The 19241-nt window shown below is 39.7% G+C and overlaps 3 protein-coding genes and 1 long non-coding RNA gene across 5 annotated transcripts in view; 1 reads left to right on the top strand and 3 right to left on the bottom strand.

Annotated features, from left to right (window-relative positions):
* Nucleotides 1–4959: 4959 nt before the first annotated feature.
* On the bottom strand, nt 4960–10471 carry mep1a.1 (meprin A, alpha (PABA peptide hydrolase), tandem duplicate 1). The gene is made up of 14 exons (XM_035678228.1): nt 10318–10471; nt 10208–10232; nt 10070–10114; nt 9886–9926; nt 9598–9673; nt 9277–9394; nt 8329–8504; nt 7951–8172; nt 7598–7744; nt 7255–7470; nt 6139–6603; nt 5413–5586; nt 5223–5307; nt 4960–5127 (listed from the first exon to the last, which is right to left on the bottom strand). The coding sequence occupies exons 1-13, from the start codon at nt 10372–10374 to the stop codon at nt 5258–5260; spliced, it is 1812 nt and encodes a 603-aa protein (XP_035534121.1). The 5' UTR covers nt 10375–10471; the 3' UTR covers nt 4960–5127; nt 5223–5257.
* A 1078-nt stretch (nt 10472–11549) lies between these two features.
* LOC118340338 lies at nt 11550–13587 on the top strand. Its single transcript, XR_004797370.1, has 4 exons — nt 11550–11681; nt 12746–12878; nt 13317–13371; nt 13446–13587. It is a non-coding gene; the product is annotated as an uncharacterized LOC118340338 (long non-coding RNA).
* Nucleotides 12338–13999, bottom strand: LOC118340336 (protein FAM177A1). 2 transcript variants are annotated; one of them, XM_035678236.1, is made up of 5 exons: nt 13859–13999; nt 13435–13596; nt 13292–13346; nt 13083–13177; nt 12341–12876 (listed from the first exon to the last, which is right to left on the bottom strand). In XM_035678236.1, exons 1-5 carry the CDS (start codon nt 13877–13879, stop codon nt 12667–12669), a joined length of 543 nt encoding a protein of 180 aa, XP_035534129.1. In that variant the 5' UTR covers nt 13880–13999; the 3' UTR covers nt 12341–12666. The 2 variants fall into 2 exon arrangements, with proteins under 2 accessions (XP_035534128.1, XP_035534129.1); XM_035678235.1 differs by lacking the exon at nt 13859–13999 and having other exon boundaries at nt 12338–12876; nt 13435–13705.
* A 770-nt stretch (nt 14000–14769) lies between these two features.
* The window catches only part of brox (BRO1 domain and CAAX motif containing), a gene marked incomplete in the record, with an annotated part of 11900 nt that continues 7428 nt past the window's right edge, over nt 14770–19241 (bottom strand). The window contains 5 exon segments of the mRNA XM_035678233.1: nt 14770–16504; nt 16630–16789; nt 18098–18248; nt 18677–18758; nt 18924–19009. Coding sequence (XP_035534126.1) covers nt 16421–16504; nt 16630–16789; nt 18098–18248; nt 18677–18758; nt 18924–19009 — 563 coding nt within the window.

The raw sequence follows: 19241 nt of genomic DNA on the forward strand, positions 1-19241 counted from the left end.
AGTTCCAACACCTGGAATTTGTTGGAGCCTGGTGCGTACACGTTGCCTTTTCTCTAACATTTATGTAGGCTCCAAAAGGAGACACTCACCACAGTCATACATGCGGTGAGCCTGTTTTGGATGTCGACAGCATCTGAAGTCCAGCCGTTTGGGCCAATGCCTCATTAAAATATGGTATGTGGCTGTAATTCGTGGCGGATGCTCTCGTTCCTTGGTTGAAAGACAGGGTGGTCTGTTAGTGACATGATGCACCTCATAATCATTACGCCTGTGCTTCATATCAGGGCTGATGAAGTCATCTTCAACTTGTTGAAATTTTGCTCCTTTCCTGTGGGGAGGGAGAAAACAACAACTCCTTATAAGTACTTTCCACACAGGATGATGTATATGTAGAAGCCTATAAAACCTCCAGTGTGGTAGGATTTAGTGGCATCAAGCTGTTGCAAGTTGCAGATTGCAACTTGAACATTGAATGAGAGCTTGAATTTTGAGAACCCGGCTGCGTTAGTGTTTTGGAGAAAGCTGCAGTAAAAAGTTGTATAAAAACACTGAAGCGGCACTAATTCTACAGCCAGTGTTTGGTTGGTCCTTTCTGGGTACCTGTAGAAATGTTTGGGTGGTTTCAAGCATTGCGGACTCCACGTTTTCTGCTGCAGAAAAGCGTCTCATTCTTAGGGTAACGAAAGCAACAATTTCCTATATTCAGCGTCGATTAGACACTAATGAAATAAAACCTATACATATTATATTTCAATTCTCCAAAGATCTTCCTAAATATTACACACTGGACCTTTAAAGGTTGCCAAAAAAAAATTTAAATTGCAAGTATGACATCTTGATATAAACCCCCTAACCCTATAACCCTAATCTTAAACCTAATTCAATGAATGTGAACATGGGTTCAGTGAATATATGAAAATATATATTGTAAAAAAAGTTTTTAGGATGCCGGGTTCTGGATAAAGAAATGTGACCGACCTTCTTCAATCTCGGTCCCACCAGATTGGACATAGTCTCTCTACTGAGGAGACTGTTCATGGTAAAGGCCCAGAGCGTGGAAGGAGCTCATGTTTGCACAATGGCCTTAGTCTCCACCCGGCTGCCAATGGCACACATTTCTGGCGCTACTTTATGCGTCTCCATACATTATGACCAGGCATCTGAATTAAGGGGGAAAATTCAAATAACTTCACAATCTCCTGACTATCTACTGAGCCTTTAAAAAAGCATTTCAACACATCCAGCATTTCCTAAATCTTTGGTTCTTATTGCCTTAAGTTTGGATGGACTTGACAGCATGGCCATTAAAGTATGCTGCAGTAGAGATCATTCCTGAAACAGTGTTGGCATACTGCAGCCTCACCCAGGACAGCTTTGTGTGGGAAGGAGATGTTAGCTGCGTCTCTCCCTCGTTAGCGATCTTTGAAGCTCTCACAGATTCCTCAAACGCGTATTCCTTCAAAAGCCTGAGGATCACACCTTTAGCATTTCCAGTTCTTAGAATAATGGAATTTAATTTCCAAATCACCCGTGTAGTAAACATTTACTTTTTCATGAAATTACTTGCTGGGTAGAAATGTATTCAATTTGTGCACAGTGTGTACCTAAAGAAGTCAGTCAAGATATAGGCAAATGCGGGAACTTCCATCTTCTTGTTTTGGGATCAAGGGATTGCATTTCTGTTGGCTTTGGCAAGACACATTGAAAGCATTGAGATACTATACCTTATGTAAATCCCTGAAAAAACCACTAATTTCATACCCAGACTCTCTTCTTACATTACCAGCGACTGTCCCCTTCAAACAGCGTGATCTAACCCTAAAATGTGAAACACCATGTATATATTATAGTATACACAATTGACTATTTGAATATCAGTCAGTAGAACATATGATTCACTGTGCACATATCAACAGTAGACAGGGGCATAAAAAGTATACCTTCTGTTAATGTTCAAGATGTCATCCCTCAGTTCACAGCATCTGCATTCTATCACCTGGAAGATACAATCATACTTGTTAGAGGTGAAAGTAACAAACAAGCTTGCGTTCATGTGAATATGATCATTTAAAGTTAATAGGAACCAACCGGTACGCTGTCGGAACAGGCTTTGCACCTGCACAGAAAAAGATGCGCACATCTCATTTTATTAAACCTAACTAAGGAGATTTCTTCTATCTTTATCCTGCATGATTCAATTTGAATACTTTAAAAGATTGCCCTACCTTTAAAACCACAAGACTCCAATCAGCGCAGTAATCTTCCTCAAAACTGGCTCTCCAGAGGCCCATGTCGTTATAACAGGACAGAAACGTGTTTCTCTGATGCCAGAATAAACATGCCCATAAAGCACAGCAGCTGTTAAGGGGGAACTTGATCACGGGTTTTATGTGTTTAATGAGAACAAAGAATTTTCACATATTATCATGCTCCTTCACTGCACTATTACATGAGCGTGACATGTTGTCACGGTTTTCTGGCATGCACAGCTTGATGACAGCAGTAAACTCCGACTCTTACAGACGGCAACAGAATCACGAATACGATGGATATAAGCTGATCTTAAGTCACATAAAACAGCAATTGCTTGTGTTGTTGGTATAATGAGTTTGACCTCTGACCTCTCTGTCGTTTGAGGGAACAGTTGTCTTTTACAAAGTCATACAGGACTATTCTTTAACGCCTTGTTGCTGCCTTGTTTGGACCAAAATCACATCTTCTTTGTGTTAAGTGAGGAAACTGCCTTTTACGGTTCATTCAGTAACATTTTATAAGAATACAAATACATATACTGTAAGATCCAATTTGTAAGTATTTAGGGAAGGATCCTATTAGCAGAAATGGAAACTCATGAATTTCCCTAGGTAGTTTTATTAAGCTGTAAGACACTCAAAAAATAAGAATCGGGGGTTTTTTTTTACCTTAGAATGAGCTGTTTTATCATAGGAGAAGTCAGCATCTTCCACCGTATTGAACTGTCATGTTTACAGTAGCCCAGAAAGACAAAACCAAACACTGGCTCTAGTAAGCGCCTTTTGGGTGGCCACCGTGAGTATCTGTTAACCATGGCTGGAAGCCTGGAGTTGATTCAAACAGTTCTGCAACTTCAATCTGCAATTTTCACCACTAACATGCCATTATCCATACACACTGGTCCTTTAAGTAATGCTTAACAAATGGGTGACTCATTAAGCGCTTTAAAAAAACATAAAATGAATGCAGATGTTAATGGAATTCCTCTTCCTCAACATTAAACAAGTAAAGTCACAATGACTTTATCGTTGGATCAGTTCACATTTCACTACAATTGCTAACTTTACACTTCTTTATATTTAAATGTCCTGTGTGTAACGTGAGGAAAAATTCTATTTGTCAGAAATGCAATATAATATTCAGTATGTTTTCATAGTGTATAATCACCGAATATAGGAATTGTTAATGTTTTCAATTACCTTAGATTGAGCGCTTTTTATATCTACAGAGGAAGCAGGTCTTTAACGAGCTCCGCCATGGCTTTCTCTACAGTACCAGAGCGGACAAACTAAAGCTCTAGATAGGCGTTACGTTTTTTTGGTGCTTTTTGAGAGTCTCGTGACCACTGCTAGTTTTCTCAAACTTCACTGTCTTGCTTCTTCTCATTTCCAGGCTTTTCAAATACAGCACAGCATTCAGTTAGTTCCAGTATCTTCAGTCATCATCATGGAGCTCATGCATTACTAAAAAGCATGACATAGCCATAATTATATGATTTGTTACCCGTTATTAGTGTTATTGTTCCTTCCATTTCCTCCCTGTAGTCATTTTTATCAGTGATAAATGCCTTCAAGGTTGTGCATTAAAGTGCCCGTGAGTAGAGAGTGAAGATAGAAACAAAGGGCAGATCACAGGGACAGGCCATTTAATTTGTCCTTCCATTACACCTCTAACTCCTGAGTAAGTGCTGAATTAAATTCCCTTATCTTATAAAATGATTTGTGCCTGTTTATGCTATAAAAATGTCAACGCAGCTGATTTATTTTTATCTTAAACGGACTCTTTTAATTTTATTATTGCACTTACTGCCAAAGTTCAGGGACATGAAACAGAATTTAAAAAACAATGCGTTAAAGCTGAAGCCAGCAAATAACTTATCCTGACTTTTAAATGCGGGCGTCAATCTAGTCCGAACAAATCAGACTGAATTCCATTCATTCAGTCTGTCCATTGTGCTTCCTGCTAACCACATTTATTGTTTGTTTTTGGGAGGGACTTTTATATTATATTGTGACATGTCCATCCCACCAAAGCATGTGTTTTACATTGATTCTGTTGCTATTTACATGAATTATAGCTTCATATAGCCTAGTTACGTAGGAAAATGATGTTCCTATTTCCCGTAATCCTGTCTTACTAAACCTCTGATTGCGTTTGACTGTTTGGTGTCCAAAACAGCTGGATCCTACATTTAATGGCAAAGTAACTTTTTGTTAATTCCCTCAGCTTTATTCCTCAGGATTGACAAAGAATACAATACCAACTGTTTTTTACAGGCGGGTGACCAGTAAAATAATTTTCAATGTGTTAATTGACCGTTTAGAGTATTAATCATATAACAAAATCAACACTCTTATCTAAATCATGTTGATCATTGTTGTATATATATCAACTTATTGCCTCATTTTATAACAAATGACAAACAGACGTAAATGCTAGTTTATCAATTTAAAACTTAGGGAGTAGACTCTAATGGACACTCATATGGCAGCCGCTTTTTTGCATCACAAAACAAGAGAAACATTATCACAGGGCTTGCTCTTCAACAGCCTTAACTGAATAGCTTTTATTTAACACAGATCCAATGTGAAAGACTTTGTTCAAAATAATTGTTCATGCATAGCTTTTATATATTCATTCACATTCAATTTTATTTGTATTAATTTTGCGCCAATTCATAACAGACAGTTATCTCAGCGAACACTTTTCAAATGCAGGCACCAGGTCTAGACCGAACTCCTATATGAAGACTATAGACCAAATATAGCATTTTATGTTTTGTAAATTATGTTTATAATTCTAATATTGTGTCACAGCAATAATCTTCCAGCCTTTCTTCATCTTCACAGGTTGTTCTTCTCGTCCCAGCTGCATCTGGTTATTTTAAATGAAGAAAAGTCATTTTCACATGACTATGAACACGTACACGTGACGTTATTTTTGAAATAGAAAGGTATCTGTTGTCTTACCTCCAGTTAATCATGATATAAAATCCTGTGTGACCTCACTCCTTTGGCTTAATGGGAACTTCTGTTTTGATCAGTGATGTTATATCTGTAACAAAAATCATAACTCATCAGGTCTCCATCACGCTTCAAAACACCACACTGGGACTAGTATCGTATTTTAACACACAAATATTGAACAAAAACCACTAACCCTCAAAGTCAATGAAGATGATGAGATCATCGTTCTTGAGGTAATTACGCCGTCGGAGGTCAAAGTGCTTGACAAAGTTCCCCCAGCCCCAAGATCCACCTCTGAAGCAATTACAGGAAGGATCAAAATGTCCTACCTTGGTGGGATTGTCCCAGAAAAACTTTCCATCTGATGCTAGAGGACAAAAAAGACAGAGCCAACATGTGAGTGATCAGTGTGTGATGGTTGAGTGATTTTTGCATGAGGATGTTGGTCGGTCACTCCACCACTGATAATACTGAAATAACAACTATTGGGTGGATTGTCATAACAGAAACAAGGTGGTGAATTGTTTTGGGTAAAATGTCTCTGCTAATAAAGACATTCATTTCCCCTTTAGGATAACTTGCAATAACTCTGTTGATCCTTGTTGTTTCATGTAGTGCCATCATTAGATCCAAATTTATATGTGTCTAATACCATGGTCCATTACCAAATACAAAATGACTATTGAATGCTAATTACACGAACATGTTTGCATGCAAAGTCTAGCATGCTGTGTGTTAAATATAGCCTCAAGGTGTATTCAGACTAAGCAAAGTTTAGAGGTTATTTTAGCTTTTTAGAGCAACTGCATATAAAGTCAATGGAATGACGAAAGTCAGCGCATTAGACACATTTGTCCAAGTTATTTGAGGTGAAGATGCATCAGATCAACTTGAAAATGTTTAGATAAGGAGCACTTACTCGTCCTCATATCAGTCGTGAGGCTACGAGCAGTGGACATCCTCAGTTTAATGTCTGGGTCTTGGTCCATCACCACCAAGGTGGCCTGTCTGTTTACCGCTGGCCACTGCATCACCACATCACTGTCACCACTGGCCAGGTGGAAGTACAGCCCAGTGTAGTTCCCTGTGTAATCAGTGTAAGTCGACAGAGGAATGATGCGGACACCAAAAGCGTAGCCTTCAGGGCTGTAGAAACGAGGGCTGTCAATAACTGCGTCTCGCTCAGCTGTTTCCATGATCTTGGAGAAGTTCTGGATCCTCCACACGGCGTTGGGGCAGCGTGTCTCGGTCAGGCTGATGTCATCGATGTAGATGCCACCGGCGGATGCAGAGGGATCGCCGCGCACACCTTGGAAAGCATAGCGGAATTTCACCCCTACTTCCATTGGGACATGGGCAATCTTCCATGTGTGGTCAGAATCCGCTGGGTAACAGGGAAACAAGATGATGAATATGATGTATTGATGTATTAGTATACAATACAATATTATTTGTATGTTCTTAGTTTAGCAGATTAGCAGCAGAGGGGGACAGCTAGCCGAGCTCTGTCCAAATGTTTAAGAAATCTGCCAACTACCACCCCTTTTTAATCCATATACAAACAAAAATGTAAAAGATAGCAAATATAGGTTTTATGGGGATTTACTTGCCAGAACAATTTCTTTGTGAGACCAGTGATTTCCTGGAATGACACAAGCAACCTTACCTATCCAACTTTGGATAGAGGCAGGCTATTTTTTCCCCTTGCTTTCAGTCATCAGGCTGAACTAAGCTTGGCATCTGCTGGTTGTACTATACTTAGCATAAAGACATTTGACAGTCTTCTCATCTAACTGTCAGCAAGAAAGCAAATGATTAACATGTTACTATCCCAAACCTTTCACTACTGATTGTGTGTGACTGTGTAGAGAGTGTATTGTATGTGTCTTGTATGTTATGATAATAACTTGATTTGAATATAATTTTACTAAGCAAAACAAATGTTCAAATGAACCTTAGCCTCTATGCAAAGGATTTACTGTGAAATGCCACGTAGCAGCTGTCTCTTCCATTAACATCCCCACATAATAAGTACCATAAAAGGTGTGTATTTTCTTCATTCTACGAACGGAGCCTGTGCCATCATCCATCTTGACCCAGATCACCAGTCTGTCTTTGGAGCTTCCAGTCATCTTGTAGAAGAACTGCAGACACTGAAGCTTCCTCTTGGGGTACAGGGTTCGGGATTCCAGCAGCGCAGACTCCTGAGGCGACCCAGTCATGGTACTGAAGTGCATGAAGTACCCAGCATCTAGAAAGGCAGACAAAATAAGACAAGCTATTAAAGTGAATTCTTTCTCTCTTACTTTCTTTCATGCTGTCTGAGCTGAGAATAATCAGTAATTGGTATTTTAAAAGAGACATTATTCAACTCTGACCTCTACATTTTCCCAGGAGTGTGTGATCCTCCGCACCCACACTGCTCTTAGTATGGACCCAGTCAGCATCATCAGAGGAGGCCTGGATCATCCCGCAGATGCTGGCATACTCAAAGACACACTGATCCAGGAGGGTGAGAGGACCAGCTGTGGAGGGAGGGACGGGGTGAGGATTTGGAGAGTTGTTTAAAACTTTTGGCCTATTTTGTGCTTAGCAGACTTTTACACACTTCCTACTTCCCAAGGCTTTTAATTTCTCTAATAATATTAATCTAATTATATTGCACTCTGTCCACTGTCAACCTTTAAGACTTGCAGAAAAAAAGTTTTTTATTCTTGCAACATATACGTACAGCAGTTGTACATCCGGTTGAGCCTGAGGATGTCCATCTTGCTGAAGTCGAGGTACTGGCCAATGATGTTGTAGAACTCTGGGATTTTGGTGGTGATAGTGGGGATGGATTCGTTCTTATTGAAAGAGAAGGGCCTGTAATGCATAATGGACTCGTAGTCGTACGCCGTGTTTTGATCTGTGATGAAGTCGTCGTTGTATTTGTTGAAGTTGTGTTCAAGTCCTGCAGGAAATTCATGTTCATTCACTCATTCCTCAAACAAAATTGCATAATAAGGGTTAAAGATGTACTGTAGGCATTTCTGGGCTTAAAATATCTAAGCTGACAACATTCAATTTCATAAATGACAATGGTGGACCATGAAGTTAAAAGACATACCTGGTGAAACCTGATCCAGCCAGATGTCGACATAGTCATCCCTGTCTGTGCGGGACTGCTCATGGTAAAATCCCACAGCGTGGAGTAGTTCATGTTCAATCACCGCCTTGTGGTCACAGCCTGGACCCAAAGACAGAATCTGACCAGTCTGCTGGTCACCGACACTGGAGAAACACCTATGACAGTAAAAGCAGTCAGTTACAGTTCTGATACAAAATGACACAAAAAATAAATAATACAATTACATTTAAAGGGACATTGCAGTGATTGAGTATTTAGTACTGCACTTCTGTAAAGACTCAGAAGAAGATTTAAAATCCACATGTATCCAGCCATGCTGTTAGCTAGCTTGCTAACTTTAATTTTTGCTCTATGTCACTAAAAGTTGAAGACTGATTTACGGGTGAATGTCATGTTACTATTGGTTGAAACTAAAATGTAAGTTATTTATAATAATACAAAGAAATTGAGTTTTTGTATTTTTTTTTTAACACATTTCTAAATAGGGGTACAATAGGACTGAGTCTGTAACTTTACAGAGAAAATATAAACCTTGAACTAATAATCCATAAAACACACTGTTACTTCAGTACAGTCAGCTGCTACAGCTTTACTTGGTCTGCTAGTACCAGCAGCTTAATGTGGCTAATGTTAGCTAATGCTAATGGAAAATATTGTTGTATTTCATCAGTTTTACTACTGTTATGGTAGCTTAGCATTTTAGCTTAGCATTATCATTAGTCTCACTTTTTTAAATAATTTTTTCTCTGAGTTACGCACAGCGGGAGCTTGAGTACATAATTAAAGATAATATCAGTGGACAGAGAGTCATGGGGTAATTTACAGAAATACTGTAACTCCTTAAACTAGTACCTAATCTGCAGCAGCAATCAACAGCTGACTTTGCAAATGTAGTAAACACATGTCACAAGACAGCTAGAGCCATACCCTCCTCTCTTTTCAAACTTGATGAATGTCTTCTCTCCCTCGTAAGGCTTGAAGTCAATGCAAGACTTCAGCCGATACATTTCAAAAGCCTGGTGGACGCAGCCCTTGGCATTCAGGTCTGACGAGTGAAAGAAACATTTTTTTTCATCCAGGTGGTTAGAAGGTTTTTCAAAAACTCAGATGCTTATCTCTGTGACTTAGTTGGAATCATAATACATGAGAGGCACAAACTGGGGCTAACTCTGGGCCATACATATGAGATATGTGAGTATTTACAGTCAATCTAGTGCTCAGAGTGCACTGAATATTGGAAAAACTCACCCAAATCATCACCCAGAATGTAAGGGATTGGAAATTTCCATCTGTATCTTTTGTCAATCAGGGCATTCCTTCCTTCCTGTACCATCAAAGTGGTGTTTAAAAAAGGAATTGTGCAAATTATGACCATAATCATAAACAAAGCTAATAAATCCACACACAATAAAACCCATCTTGTTATCTGATACTGATATTACACTGTAAGTTACTCAGGAGGAGACATGACAACAATCTAGGAACAGTGATTCAGCAAATGCACTTTTCTAAATCATTAATAAAAATGCATCTTACTGGAATCAAAATGTCCCCTTCAAACAGGTTGGCATCTGAACCTGCAAGCACAGGTACAAACAATATATTTCATTCAGCAATAAACACCCAGCTTTACTCAACATTTTACACTTTATTCCAGTAAATACAGCTGTGTTGATGTGTATGTTATGGAGCAAAAACCAATAGAAATGTTGCAGCTCACCCAGGTTTAGGATGGGGTTCTCATCCTCACCGTTCTCATACACCTCTGAAACACAAACACAGACACGGCTCAGAGTCTTTTCACAGCGTGTAAAAACAACATTATTCAATTTAGGAAAGATCCTTTTTTTTCACATACCATGTACCTCGGGGGAAACAGGTTTCTGAATAAAACAAAACCAGTGTAAGTCATCGCACAGTTAATATCCACCTCACACCATGCTTACTCAATAATCAATTCATACTCACAGCGTAAGAAGTGGCTAGAGCCACGAGTCCAAACAATAACAGCACCCTCTCCATCATCACGCAGAGTGTCAGCAAGTAAATGTTGCTGCTTTGGTTTAAATGTGCATGTTGCCGAGATATGACCTTTAATCCACGATGAGGTTTATGTCGCCTGTAAAGAGTAACTGAGGGACTTTGACTCAACAGTGTTACTGATTGGTGAGCTGATTTAAGTTTGTGCATGTGCATAAGGCTGCAGTGGCATGCACCCTTTTTTTACACTCTGTTATCTGGATTATTATTCTATCCTGTTGTAACATTTTACAGCACCCCCGAATTCAGAAATGTCCTCCCAGCTCACCGATGGTGTGTCACTTTACAGGAACTTGAAACAAAATATGACACACTGGGCTTTTTTTATTTGGAGTTTGCGAGCTCTCCCCATTTCAGGCCTGGTGTTATCCAGATGTTTCAATTTCCCAAACAACTGCAAAAGTACGCGGATCGACTGGAAACTCACACAGATTTGAAAGTGATTGCTGGATGTCGATAAAATTGGCTGATGCTCACGAGGCCGATAAATAAAACTTCAGTCTGAGTCTCTGCTGTGGAACAATGTTAGCAGTCATGAGTTGTGAGCTTTGGGAAGGTGGTGAAAATGTTGTTTTCAAGCCCTGTACTATAACTCCCGTGCACCCTGCTGTAAACATGTGCATGAATTTCTTATAGAACATAATTATACATGACTTTTCTTTGTTTTCATATCGGCATTATATATCGGCCATCGGCAGCCCTGCTCTCTAAATCTCAATATCAGCCGTATCGGTCGACCACTAGTTCTAAGATGTCAAGTGAAGGTACATTCAGCCACTAGATGGACACAAAGACCCAGACCAGCACTGCTCAGTAGAAACTACCTCTTACTCACAAACAGTGTCAGTGTGCCTTTTAAAGTAAAGCCTGTGCACAGATTGTCACACATGCAGCAAAGAAGAGGTAAGATAGACCCTAAGTGAGGCAACAGTTGGTTTTATGGTTGTGGATTAATAGTTGTAGAGGAAAACGTATTTTACTGAACAGTTCCTTTGACTTTGTTTTCACAATAAAAATCTCTTCTTAAGAAAGACTAAAATAAATACCTCTCCCATCTCCCTGTCTCACTCAAACAGTAAATTATATTATTTGTGATATTTAAGTTTCTCCAAATTGCACTTGCTAATGGGAATGTTTCGTTTTACTGCACACAGTGAGCACTGTCTTTGGTAATCTGGATGTCATTTTCTGAAGTTGATATGTAACACTAAAGACACACACGGACCTAAAGGGAGGGCTGAAGGAAACAAACGTGATGCTAAATGAGATTCTGCCTCTTAGCATTTTACAGCGTAAGTTAGTTACGGCGTGTGTCTGCATCAATTGAACACAACCCATTAACCACCGAGCTTAACGGAGTTTGTCAAAATAACCCCGTCAAGAGCGCTTGTTAGCATTCATTAACACCAGCATTGCCGTGGCTGCAGCTACAGGGTCCGCTTACAGCGTTCAGCGTTAGCTTTTCAACAACAAACTCAGTACATATGAGTTATAAGTTAACTTGGTTAGCGGCGTGGCAGAAAACGTATGCTAACGTTAACACGAACGTTAGCTAGCTACCTGTTGACGTCGCAAACTCGACGTTACCGTTAAGTTACTTAACGTTACTTAGTTTGGCGTATTAAGTTAGCTTACTAGCACGTTAGCTAACGCTAGCAAGCTACGTTCCTCATGTATGCCATATATGTTTTTTTTTTAGCTAACATGAAATTAGCCTTTCGAGAGTTATCTTGTAGGTTTCGCCGGGTTAGGTTTGATTGTCTTTTTTAATGTCAGTGATTACGTGGTGTACTGTGGACGAGGTGGCCGAGTGGTTAAAGGCGATGACTGCTTTAACTCCATTGTGCTGCCACGCGTGGGTTCGAATCCCATCCTCGTCGATGTCTTTTCACTTTTTTATTATTGAACAATCAATCGTTTGTTATTATAACTGAGTAAAACACTGATTGGTTGTATATACTTTATTTATGACTATATTTCTATTACATATATTAATCAAACCAGCTGTTCATGCATATATAGTAATAGTTGATTTATTTTGGCCATTACATTAACAAAATTGCCATCTTGCACCATGCTTTGCACAGCATTACCCATATGCTGAAATCTTTAAGTCTGTCCGTGTGACTTTTTTTCTTCACATAGTTTTGTTGCAACAACGCCATACTTCAAACAGCCCCACCATTTTAAGCAAGCATTGTTGCATCATTTGTTACACAGTACACTTTACACGAGGGCGTTCACATCTAATCATTCATTGCTTTTCTTCTATCAGTATTATTCCAAATAATCCTCATCGGCTTGATAGCCTCTGTTGTGACATCCTTCATTCCTGTCCATATGTTTCTCGTCACAGCTCTCCCGGGAGTCCGCAGGGCATCTTACATCTCCTGTAGCTCCATAATGACTCCCATCCAGTCCAGGAGAGAGGCGGATCGTCTCTACCTGACCTTCCCTGAGGTCATCTTTGGCTTGGCTGCTTGTTGTCTGTGAGTGAGATAAAGGAAATGCAGAGAATTGAATACAAGGCAATAACCATCCCTAGGCCTGCCAGTGTGCTGTTAACAGACATCCCATTTTCTACCCTGACAAATATTGAACTATTATTGCTATTATTGAACAAAACGTCTCTGAGATGACACTGTACTTAACTTTTTGACAGTATTTTGTTGCTCTTGATTTTTTTACATTACCTTGTGGTCACGATGATGTTGATCAATGGCGTACTGGTATTTGGCTGCATTCAGTCCTAGTGCACCAGCTAGCCTCTCTCCAAGGAAATCGCAAGCTAATTTTGGAAACAGCAACACAGTAACTCAGTGAGACTTTCTTCATAGCTTTAATTAGGCCTATAATGTTCATTTAGTGTGCGTTGAGTGTATTGAATTGCCACATTACGTACTCAGCAGTGAAATCCTCCCAACTAGAATGGCCACATTCTTGAATGACAACCTGGCCTGCGAAGGTAAAGACAAACAACAGGTAACGTGACGGCTACTTAACGACATCTCACGTGACATTTTCCCTTAGTAAACAGTGTCCCACCCTCTCTGCAGCTTCTTTAAAGGGAGGTCTGTTTGATGGCTGCTCCTCTTCCTCCGCGCTGTCGTCCTCCTCCAGAGTTTCACCGCTGGAGAAGTGGATGACCCTCCTCTGTTTGGACACGTCAGGGCCCCCAAACTCGGCTTCCTGGATGTCTAGTGATGTCTGACAGATTGCACAGGGCTTTAGATAAACTGTATTCTTATTCATTTGCCTGACACGCTGTCTTTACGGCACATTATGTCCAGTAATGACCTAATTTAAGGTCATTTTATAGGCTTTTGTATACACAGACTGCAGCAGGCTCCTGAGTGATTCACCAATGGCTAGTCACACACAGCTGTTGAACTTGAAGGTAACTTGCTAGTGTTACTGAACACATCTTAAGCTAACATGCTTTGTCTTGCTTCATTATTACAGCACTTACTTCCTGGTGGCTGTTGTTCATTCTTCAGACACTGTAAGTCGTTCTTTATGGCTCCACTGCAGCACCGTTGATTCTTTCTCATGTCACAGCTGTACCCAAATGTCCATCCACGCTGAGTCTGCTATGTGAAGAAAAAAACAACTACAGGATACAGGATCAGTCTTGAAACCTGAGACAGCCCAAACACAGTGCAAACCCTATCACAGGCAAGTAGTTCCAGTGCTGTCACTGTAATGCAATCAGTTTCATTCTTGGCCTTGAGGGGCTGGGCTTGTTGCGGTGTGCGGAATGTCAAGGTTTATTGCCACCTTTAGTCGCTTAATCCTCAAAAGAGCTTTTCAGAGCAGAATGTCATTTTTTTTTCAACTTATACTGCACTGTGCAAACTTTAAAAAGGGCAGTCAATGCATCTACATAGAATGTATCCATAAAATAAAGTGTGTTGATTACATTGAACATTAACCTGAAGTGTATTAATGAGTAATATGCCGCATATTTTTGAAATGCTGGCTTTCGGTCTCCACGCTCAAGGTGAGATAACCCTGATTACATCACCACAGTTGTTTTCTTAGGCTCGACAAAGCTCTTCCAGAGCTACAGAAGACCATATGCAACTGTTTACACAGGCTAACTACTGTTAACCATTACCAGTAAAACTGACCTTTATATGTAAATATACCCGTTTCAGCTTCCATTTCCAAGCACGTAGGAGGAGCTACGGTGGCCGCAAAACTCAAAAAGAAGGCAAAATGCCCTATCTACAGTCAGTGTTTGGTTTGACCGTTCTGGGCTCCTGTAGAAACATGGAGGTTCAACAAGATGGACTGCGGAGAAGAGCAACCGCTCCCTTTGTAGATAAAATAGATCGTCCTAAATGTTGCATACTGGACTTGAACATATATAAGCACAAATTGTGGAAGAATGGTGTTATATGGATGATTTAATAGAGATTGAAATACATTTTACATGAAGGACACCATTAGAGGAGGAATAATGAGCTTCAGGAGTGTACATTGTAATGGTGATCTGACTGACACACCCTTTTAATAAACAGTTGTCTTGAAAAGGATAAAGGACTAGCATTGGTCTGATTGGTTAAATTCCCTGTTCAGGTATAATGAACAATGGTTAAACAGCTTAGATCCCCAATAAAATCCCTTCACAACTGAATATAAAGTGCAATGGTGTTCAAATCAGGAAATTTAGTGAGAAAGTTAGCTTGTCACTACAGCTGGGAGGTTAGCTAAAATACATGTAGGGCCATAAATGAGTACATGTGAGCGGTATATTACAGTTTGTACAAGTTTTCAGCAATTGATAGGTATGCTTTAACGTCTTCATTTTCAAAGTGGGAGAGTTTTAGAAACAAATGTACTCGCACCCCCAGTGTCTTACAATGCTCAAGCCCCGATCTTTGTCTTTAAGGAAGGAGATAACACTCAATACATGTACAGTACATACATTGTGTCAAACTATTGACAGCAGCACTCTCAGTTTACAAGAGCAAAATGAAAATCAACACCACCAAAAACATTTGATTGGAGTTACACAGAATTGTATACTGTTGTAAGTGTCTAAAGTTGTCAACTAAAATATCCTAACAATAGAAATAAATTAAGAACTACTACCAACAGGGATATATCACAGAATCCCTAAGTATGTTAAAGAATGATTCAGCCCCATCCAGTAGTAAAGATTATTTAAATGAATAGTAGAAGTAGAAAAAAAACAGCTATGTCATGTACAAAAAGATCTACAGTACATACATCATGTGATCTAAATCAAATATTGATTGTAAACTGCTACGGCTAAAACAAACCAAATGCACCAGCAATAACCCATGCAGTCTTTGTCTGTCCACATTTCAATTCTGTTGACCCAGCTCTGAACAAATCTCAGCTTTAATTGCATTAACATCATCTGAAAGTATTGTAGCATACAGGCTGATCATGGGAATGCAGTTTCCTACATTACCCATCCTGGGTGGCTGCATCATATTCATTGTAGTGGCAAATATTCAATATAAATATCTGTTTTGGATCCATATCCTGAAGCCACTTTCAGCATGTCTAATAGGCCACCTTCCATTGTATGTGTCATCTATAATCAGGCCAGAGCACTCGAGTGCTAAAAAGGCTAAAAAGCAGACACTTCTGTAAGGGGCCACAGTGAGCAGGTTTACAATGCAGCCAAAGGCACCATTAGTAGAACTACTTCACCCACATACGGCTTATTTATAATCGTTCTACCTGAAATGACCTCATGTAAAGACCTAATTTAAGGTCATCCTTTCAGCTGACAATAACCTAAAAGAAGTTTCCATCTTTTATATGTTTTGGGATTAGTTTATATGAGCTGTCAGGGGGGATGTGTCTGGCTCTGGCTTAGATGTGAAGATAATGGCTGTCATATCCAAATACAATACGCATGTTTCAGCATAAATGTAAAACACTATGGATTAATATTACCAAAAATGGAGGTTTACATGAAGAGAAATATGGATTCCATCATTACAATAGATGGTACTGAAGCATGAGGCTGAAGATGGAATCTGTGGGAAGTTTAGGAGACGACGCAGCCGGTGTCCTTCTGAGGCTTCAAATCGGGCTCCTTCACTGGTTTCACCTCCTCCTCCTTGGGTTTGGCCTTTAGAGTTAAAGCAACAATAACACAGATATGAAACAACACAGCCACAGACACCGATGTAAACAAGATTTCATTGTTATCCACCCAGCCTTTGTTGGAATAATCTCTGACACAAGCTGCAGTACCTTGTCATTTTTGGCTCCCTTGGTCAGGTCAAAGGTTGCGTAGACTTCGGCGGAGCACTGCTCGCTGAGAGGCGGCAGCTCGAAGGTGATTGGCTCAGCCAGGCCGTAACTTGCCTTCAACTCCAGCTGTGGCGCCTCAGCTGGGATCTTGTGGAAGTATCTGAGGAAATGTGTCCACAGTTGCAATTTAAAAGGAGGAGACTTTGTTTAAGAGTAGATGTTTGAGTTTGATAATGTTGGTCTGCCACTTATATACAGGTCATCATTATGCAGTGTCAAGTCTCTGCACTCAAGTCCCAACTCCAGAGTCCTGAACAAGTCATTATGTGCTCTTCACTGATTATATGGACATTTTTCTAACAGAGTATTCATGTATTAAAGCGGCCATATTATGCTCTTTTTCTACAAGAAAAGTTTACATGCTTTAATGTTCAAAATAAACTGGGGGGTTTGGTTCTCTCCTGCAACTTGATTGGATGCTTTTGGATTGGTTCAAACAAAGTGGATCTGGGAAATTAGGTGTTGGATTTTTAGGAAATTAAATTTGTGAAGTAAAGTCCAAGTAAAGTCACAAGTCATTGGTGTCAAAGTCTAAGTTGAGTCTCAAATTCTTTTTTGATTTTGTCAAGTCGAGTCTAATATCATCAAATTTGTGACTCGAGTTCAAGTCATGTGACTCCTCATTTGTTGCACAAAATGTGTTACGACTGGGAAAGACGGGGTATGTATAGGCAACTAAAAAGTGTGCCCAAATTGACTTTTATAGAATATTTTGTCCACGATGAACAAGGGATGGGCCTGAAACTGCTGTGCACATTTAATTTACTATACAAGGCGGTGGAGTGCAAACTTTTCAGTTGCCTATGTGTATCAGTTTTGTAGTTAAAACTACTACAACTATCTATCACTTGTGTACCACACTGAAACAAAACTGAGATATTTTGTTTAGAGTAAACATCTAATACAGAGCATGTTGCATTGTTTCTAAGAGGGAAGTAACTATTCATACAACCAGTTGTTGCTAATGTAAACACAGGTGGCCAGCATTGACAACAGCTAACAGCTAGTGTTGATCAGACAATATGATCAGCTGACACCTTTATATGCAGTACTACACACAAGTTCATATTATGTTTGCTAGTTAAATGATCAATTCCTATTAAAAAAGAAACTCACTAAGTATATTTTTTAGTGTTGAGATGGAAAAGATAAAAGGTTAAAAATGCCAGCAGCTGTCTTCAGCCACAGGGTTATGGTTTGCCTTCAGTGTGACTGAATGAATATGACATGTTATGATATGTGAATTTTCTTGCACATCTGAACATGTTTAATTAACGCTTCCACGAAAATATGACTTCCCTTTGTCAGAGATATAGATCTAGATATAGATGTTTCCACCCAAGAACAACGTGTGTGGTATCTGCGTCTTCACGCATGCGTCTGTGTGAGTCCGCCCCAACCCACTCACATGAAGCCATTTTCTCTCTGGCACTTCTCCAGTGTGTTTTTGATGACGCCGCCCAGTTTGAGGAAGAACAGCTGCTCCGATGGTTTGGCTGTGGTGCCTGGGCCTTTGGTCTGACGGTACTCTTTACACAGTGCCTCGGCACGGGAGTAACCTAAACAGAGAAAGCCTTTGTGTTGATACAGGCAAAATCCAGGCAGTAAAAGCCAGCGAAGCGAGGACAAAATATGTGACGCTTCATTTCAGGATGTGAATTCTCCACAACTAGTGCAGCAACACACAGGAAACACCTGCATCATAACCTCTATGCTCTTATGCTTCAGCTACATGTGACTGAACCCTAGTATACCCAAGTAACTACTGTCAACTTTAACCTTTGTGCTTGCTGCTCTTTTCTACAGACCAAGTTTGCAGAATACAATTTGAAAATTCATAGAACATATTGTACATAATACTCTCAGAGACAAGACACAGTGAGAGGCTTACACACAAGTACAAATACATTAATACACTATTTGGTTAGAAAAATACTTTTAGCTGCAAGAAACAAAAATGTTTAGTCCAAGCCATAGATATACATACACTTTTCTGCCTCCTGGAGAGATCTTATAGCCTCACCACACTTGTCGCTCGCCAGCAGTGTCTGTCCATGATAGCAGTACGCCTGCAAACACAATTAATGAGTACAAGTCTAAGTTGAGCCTGGTTTGTCATCTTTCATCTGTCTTTTTCAAGATTACAATGTTTCATCCAAACAACCTATGCTCAGCGAGGTTCCTTTACATAAATAAAAGTACTGTGAACTGTATTAGGATATATGTGAACTCACATAAGCCATGTAAAAGTGCTGTTTCAGCTGAAGATACTTCCTCCACTTGCTACTGCACTCTGGCTCCAAGGTGTTCAGTGTGTGGTCTGCAGACAGAAATAATTCTTATTTATTACAACATACACACATAGTCTGCTTGGAGCAATAATGTGTGTCAAAAAAAAAGTATAATTTCCTTATAAAGTCATCTCCTCCTTTTACCTCATTAAAACTTCCAGAATCTCTGAATATGCAAATGTTGTTCATTTCTAAAGTTTTCCTGCTGGACACAAGATGTCTCCTACTTCACTGTAAAGTCCATTCTCAGTGGATGTGCAC

The sequence above is a fragment of the Morone saxatilis genome, unplaced genomic scaffold (genome assembly GCF_004916995.1).
Source record: "Morone saxatilis isolate NCDOM2014 unplaced genomic scaffold, NCSU_SB_2.0 Contig7, whole genome shotgun sequence".
Taxonomy (NCBI): Eukaryota; Metazoa; Chordata; class Actinopteri; family Moronidae; genus Morone; species Morone saxatilis.

Coding starts and splice junctions, on each gene's coding strand:
- LOC118340336 (XM_035678235.1), bottom strand. CDS start 13,641: ATGAATAAGAATACAGTTTATCTAAAGCCCTGTGCAATCTGTCAGACA. Junction 13,178..13,291: donor TGGGAGGATTTCACTGCTGA/GTACGTAATGTG, acceptor TTCCAAAATTAG/CTTGCGATTTCCTTGGAGAG. Junction 12,877..13,082: donor AACATCATCGTGACCACAAG/GTAATGTAAAAA, acceptor TCTCACTCACAG/ACAACAAGCAGCCAAGCCAA.
- mep1a.1 (XM_035678228.1), bottom strand. CDS start 10,374: ATGATGGAGAGGGTGCTGTTATTGTTTGGACTCGTGGCTCTAGCCACT. Junction 9,674..9,885: donor AAGGGGACATTTTGATTCCA/GTAAGATGCATT, acceptor TTGATGGTACAG/GAAGGAAGGAATGCCCTGAT. Junction 8,173..8,328: donor GCTGGATCAGGTTTCACCAG/GTATGTCTTTTA, acceptor AATTTCCTGCAG/GACTTGAACACAACTTCAAC.